The following is a 6,212-nucleotide window of genomic DNA, read 5'->3' on the forward strand; positions in this document are numbered from 1 at the left end:
TGTCAAGCATTTGCATTCAGCCATTTGAAACGGAGGCCCACTCATAATAGCCGCCCAGCTGGCTTGCCGCCTGAAGTCAACACTAGCGCTCCTTATGTGGGTCACGTGATATGTGGAAAAATGGGAGAAGGAAGGCGCCTCGATGGAGAACGCTCCAAGGACTTTTCCCCAGAAGAAACATCTTTACTCAACGGGTAATTTGATTCCTAGCAATAATTAAAATGTGGATGTCGTAATATGGACGCTTGACGACGCTATCTGAGCTTTCACTCGTGAACTCAACGCTAAGTCCTGTCAAATGATGTTGCCGGCGAAGTAGCGAAAACTATGCAGTGCTCCAAACCCAAAAATGATCTCTTTCCACACACTTTTTTGCTCTATTTCTTCTTTTTGTCTCGGCGTTTTTTTTTTTTACAGTCGGAAAAGTGCTGATGCGTCAAAAGCTGCTGACAAAGCCAGAGAGTGAATCATTTGGTGAGGGGGCTCATATGACATGTTATTTTTCAACCAAACATGAAATGTCTTCATTTTTGGCAGGATGTTATTGAAAATGGCTTAGGAGATGAAATACAAAAAGTGGACGCTTGGAATTAGAAGAGCAACTGTGATGGGAGGAAGGGACTACGTACACGTAAGTTAGTTTGGATCCTTATTATTTGAAGAAGGTATTTGATTCAATGAGGGTTTTTTTTTATATAAATCTAAATTTCTTACAGTAAAAGATACAAACACTTTCACTGCGTTGTCCTTGTTTCCACATCTGCTTTACAATTAAAGTTCTGGGTTCGATTAGATGTTCATCCTTGTGCTGTGTGGGTAACTGAAGCTTGCTACTACATCCCAAAAGCATGCAAGACTGAACTGTTAATGATAATGAATTTAACTGTAAATTACTATCGAACGATTCATCAAATCGACATAGCAATGTACGAGAATATAGAAGTAATACATATTTTGGAGAAAGGTCCAAATGTTGTTACAATATGACACAACTTATTGTCAATTATTTTGCAGACCACCGAGTAATGACTCGCGGCGACTGTTTGAGAATAATTGATCGAAACACAATGTAAAAGTTAATAAATAATAAAAAGTAAAAAGTTGTTTACTTAAGGCTGTGACCCAATTTATGGCCCCACATGTGACTCCAAAGCAAAGTTCAATCTGTCGTGAGAGAGATTTGAATCGAAATCACATTTGACAAATTCATAGTTGAGGGTACAGAACTGACTTGCAACATCATTTTTGCGGCCCACTGAAACAATTGAAGTGGATCATATATTTTCTTTTGTGAATGGATTTGATATTTACATTTTGGCAGAAAATCCGTTTTGGTTTTTTCGAGAGGTCTTACAAAAGCTTTCCTGTGCAAAATGATTTTCACACACTTGCCTTGATTGTTTTCCTTTTCATGGACCTCTTGCAGATGAATTAATAATCCGCAAGCAAGAGAAAGCGCAGTGACGATGAAGCTGAACGAACGCAGCGTGGCCCACTACGCCACATGTGACTCGCCGCCCGACAAGACGGGCTTCCTGTTCAAGAAGGGCGAGCGCAACACTGCTTACCATCGCCGCTGGTTTGTCCTAAAAGGCAACATTCTCTTCTACTTCGAGGAGCGCGACGGCCGCGAGCCCATCGGCCTCATCGTCCTCGAGGGCTGCACCGTGGAGCTCTGTGAGTCGGCCGAGGAGTTCGCTTTCGCCGTCAAGTTCGACTGCGCTCGGGCTCGCGTGTACAAAATGGCGGCCGACAGCCAGGCGGCCATGGAGTCGTGGGTCAAAGCGTTGTCGCGGGCCAGCTTTGACTACATGAGGCTGGTGGTCAAGGAGCTGGAGAGGCAGTTGGAAGAGATCAGAGAGGCGGGCGGCGGAGTTCCGCAAAGCAGGCCCAGGTCGTTCAAGCGAGTGTCCAAATCAAGATCGTCGTCATCGTCGTCGTCCTTGTCGACGTCGTCCTCCTGCTCTGGACAGAAGAACCACCAGGATGAGGGCCAGCTCTTGTCCGGAGGTCCCAAGGAGAACGGCGTGACCTGGAGCAAAGCGCACCCCGGCTTGGCTAACGGTTCCTCTGAGGCAGCTAACTCCTGTGTAGCCTGGGAGGGCGGGGCGGACGGGGCGAGTGCCAATGGGGCCAGGGCTCCCCCGGTGCCCCCTAGAAGAAGAGGAGCATCTCTGGAGAGCCCCTTCTCACCCGGCACCGGATGTTTCTCCAAGCTCCACGACTGGTACGGACTCGAGGTGGAGGAACTGAGGGCCCAGTGGCTGCAGAGTCAGTGAAGCCATTGAGATGGGTCAAGTTATCCAAAAATATTTCATTCTGTTGTTCCCTTTTCCAGCGTGGAAGTGGAAACTGAACAGTATCCCCAAAGTGCTAAAAGCAGACTACACCCTGGGATGTTTTTAATCTTCATCACAAGCCACTTTTAATACTGCCTATAAAAGCCCTCCACCCCAAAAAAAAAAAACCTGAATCATTCGAAGTCCACCTATTATTTTTTTGGGGCGGGAGGCATTTTTCACGGTTTGGTGGTAGTCACCACTTCTTTGTATTTCCACCTTTTGATATAAACGGCAGCAAGACAGAACAATGGCGCAAAGTGGACTAAGCAATTGTCCACCTTTGACTAGTTGCCAGTTTTCAGCATTTTTTCACCTCTTCTGAATAGGGAAGGCAACGGCACAATTTTATGCGTTCATGGGGAGTTGCCACTTTTAAAGGACTTGATTTTGCTGACTTGCTTGTGTTGCCGTAGTGTAAAAACACCTTTGTGTACAATCTGAGATCAATGAAAGAACATTTCAGAACTTTGCTTCAAAACAAGTCAGTGCAATATTGATAACATTTTCATTTTGCTCAATTGTGATTTTGTGCCTCTATTCCATTTTTTATTTTATTTTGTTACAACTTGCCAGTCAAGTGACAGAAACAACTACACGCCGCTGCAGAAACATAAGTGACAACAACTATTCTGATCAATATATTCCATTTGATTCAGCCTTGACTCACTATTTCCTCCGTCGTTCCATTTCAAAGTTTCCTTTACGCTACACAGATGTTTTCTATTTATTGATGTTTGCACGCACGTTTGGATGAACGGTGATGGGTGAATTGTTTAGTTTGCACCCCACCGCTCATGTTCTCTCTCAATCATCTCTTTCCCTCACAGGTATTATCAAAGAATATCTGACTTCTTGTTTCCTCTTCCATGTTGGAAGGTTGTTGTTTTTTTTTGTTGTTTTTTTCTTATGCCAGTGTTCAGCAAAACGGGCTCATTCCGTAGTGAGTCGATAGACATTTACAAAGCCTCCACTTTGCTATGTCACTTGCGTTGATGTTTGTTTTTTGACAACTATTACTTTGGTCCAGTGTTGTCTATGCACCGGTTCTGACGTGTTCCGATGATGGCTGGGTGGCTTCAGTCCGTGTCATTGCACAGCATTATGATGAATGTTACAGACACGGTACAAGAGGGAGGTTGTTGTTGTTTGCATGAATGTTAACTTTAAGTATGATGGGATGTCTTACAATTTAAATGTGCCCATTTTAAACCATATGAATAATAATTGTAGCATAATTCAACGTGCCAAATTACAACTCATTTAACATCATTGATTGTTTTTATATAAGTTATGGGATTTATTTTTTTTATTTTATTATTTTTTTTTAATTGCACGATCCAGGTATTGTTTTGATTAATCAACGTTAACCATGCATACTTAAATGACGATGGTATATTCAAATATCTGCCATGAAAATACAATTGCATCTATGTGTTATTGATTTCATTTAGCATACTTCTGTTAACACTCGTCTGTTGTCACAATAATTCCATAAATGAAAATGTGTCTACGATGATGCGGGCTAATCAAATGTGACAAATGGATGGTGTTGTTTTTAAGGGCTTTGTTTTTATTACATATTTTAACCTCATGCCATCATTTAAAACTAATATCAAGCATTCTGCGATGATTATGGTACATGAAATATATTTAATCACCGACCGTGAGCAACCCAATAAACCTTCAACAGTATTCTGAACTTGTTCTTTACGGCTCATTTGAAACGTTATCACTCTAATTTTCCTTTATTACACTATTAACGCCATGAAAAATACAATAAAAGTACAATGTCCCAAAAAAGCAGACAATTGAAATAAATACAAAGTACTACGGATTGCAAACTTTGATTTATTTAATACAACGGGAAAAATCTACAGATCTCTAAGAAGTCACTTCATATATCAGTCCTGATATATAAAACAGGCGAAAAATGGAACCCCACAACGTGTATTCATCTATTTAGAACGAACGTAGACTGTTTTAAACAGACTGACTACATTTAACCTTAAAAAAAAAAAGGATGTGCTGCTGTGTCCAGTTTTATTCACCAGATGGCGCTCTATATCAGTGGACACTCGACGGAATTGCTTTATGTCCACTGCGATACTTTTTTTAGTATTTTCTTTGTCATCGTGATTTTTAAATAAATACATAAATAAATTAATTAATTGATTAATAAATAAACATATAAATAGAAACAGGCAGTTTTGATAGGTGGTTCATATTGAATAGGATACGCAGATGCACTTTACAATACATACAAGAAAACGTCACGTCACTGCAGTAAACACAAAATACGGTATAAGACACCGAACAAATAACACAATGACATATAGAATAATAATATGAGAGGAGCACAAATAACTCAACACCCCCCTTGCTCTCATCATCCCAAAATATTTTCATTGAATGCTTCCTCAGTTTAAAAAAAAAACAACACTTTTGAATTTGTTGATTCTAATGCAAGATGCAGGTTTTGTTAATATGTCAGCAATGGTGTTTTCTGATGGACAGTACACAATATCAATCGTTCCAATCGGAACTTCACATCAATGTGTTTTGATCTCTGTCTATTCACCGGGTTCTTACTCAAAGCGATGGCTCCTTGATTGTCCCCGTAAATCTCAAACCTCACACAAGATGGCACTAAACCCTGCGCCTAATGTACTGCACAAATCAAGCATTAGATATCAAAATTCCAATTTCAATTTGACAACCATGGAAACACATTTATGGCATCATGACTCCTGACTGTTTCATGCAAAGATGTGCACTGCACTTTTTAAGCACTGAACCGAACTGACCCAAATTGCAAATAGTTGACATAAAATACATCTGGGTTTTATTTTTTCATGCTCACTGTGGTACCTCTTTTTTTTTTTCGCTTTTGATTGTACAGACCACTAGTGGTAATGCTCTGTGAGCTGTCTTTGTAGCCCTGGAAAGTGTTCTGAGAAATGACTTGTATGAACATACGGCCAAATAGAAAGTAGTTCCTGTCTCATACATCAAAATAAAAGTGTAGCTGAAGACGAAGCTCACCCATCAATCAATTGGAATGTACTTTGGCAGATAATAAACAATTCTTCCAAAAAGAAAAAAATCTTTTTGCTTCAAGCTGTTGATTGCCTCTCCCGGTTGAGGTTTCTCATAAACATGAACATTGTGTACAATTTATTCAAACAAAGTATAATAACTTTATCTTATACAAGTCTGCTTGCTTCATGCTAGCGCACAAGTAAAACAATAGCATCAATGTTGATGTAAGTTATAAAAACCTTGAAGCAACTTAAACCCTGGGGTTAGGGTTAGGCCTTAGCTTTTCACCAAGTAAAACACACACACGCTGAGTGAAATGGAAGCTGCGCTCATGCACAACAAATGAGTCTCTTTAGCCCCGTCGAACTCGATTAGAATTCCTGTCTTCTCCTATCGAGAGACATAATAGCGTCAGACAATAGCATGTTTGACGGAGCCGCACAGGAAACGAGCTGTTGCTTGTCATGAGATCCCGCAGCCTCAGGTCATGCCTATTTGCCCCGCCGTGTGGAGTGAATGAGATGAAAAGCAAATTTGTGGGAGGAATTTACATCTGGAGAAGTTACAAAAAAAAAAAAAAAAAAAAAAAAGATCCTTGTGATACAAGCTGCGGGAGCTCATGTTGACAATTCACGTGCACATGGAACCAATGGACCAAGTAGATAGATAAATCATGCTACTGATCAGATCATTGATTGTTTGTCTTTTGTTTAAATTGATAATCGATGATCGGCTCCCAAATCCTGATCGTGTAAAGCCTAATACTGTACAAATTATGACCAAGATAGTAAGTCTCTTTTAACTGGCATGTGAAGCTTTTATTTTTGGCTC

At 40.4% G+C, this 6,212-nt stretch overlaps 1 protein-coding gene across 2 annotated transcripts; it reads left to right on the forward strand.

The window, feature by feature from the left end:
- The first annotated feature begins 77 nt into the window (after positions 1-77).
- On the forward strand, positions 78-4,034 carry LOC147058271 (sesquipedalian-1-like). Of its 2 annotated transcripts, XM_085910915.1 has the most exons (4): positions 78-194; positions 418-474; positions 538-631; positions 1,427-4,034. In XM_085910915.1, exon 4 carries the CDS (start codon positions 1,467-1,469, stop codon positions 2,277-2,279), a length of 813 nt encoding a protein of 270 aa, XP_085767041.1. In that variant the 5' UTR covers positions 78-194; positions 418-474; positions 538-631; positions 1,427-1,466; the 3' UTR covers positions 2,280-4,034. The 2 variants fall into 2 exon arrangements, with proteins under 2 accessions (XP_085767041.1, XP_085767042.1); XM_085910916.1 differs by lacking the exon at positions 418-474 and having other exon boundaries at positions 85-194.
- Positions 4,035-6,212: the final 2,178 nt, after the last annotated feature.

This window comes from Syngnathus leptorhynchus, chromosome 4 (assembly GCF_054491065.1).
Source record: "Syngnathus leptorhynchus isolate UIUO chromosome 4, UIUO_Slep, whole genome shotgun sequence".
Lineage (NCBI taxonomy): Eukaryota > Metazoa > Chordata > Actinopteri > Syngnathiformes > Syngnathidae > Syngnathus > Syngnathus leptorhynchus.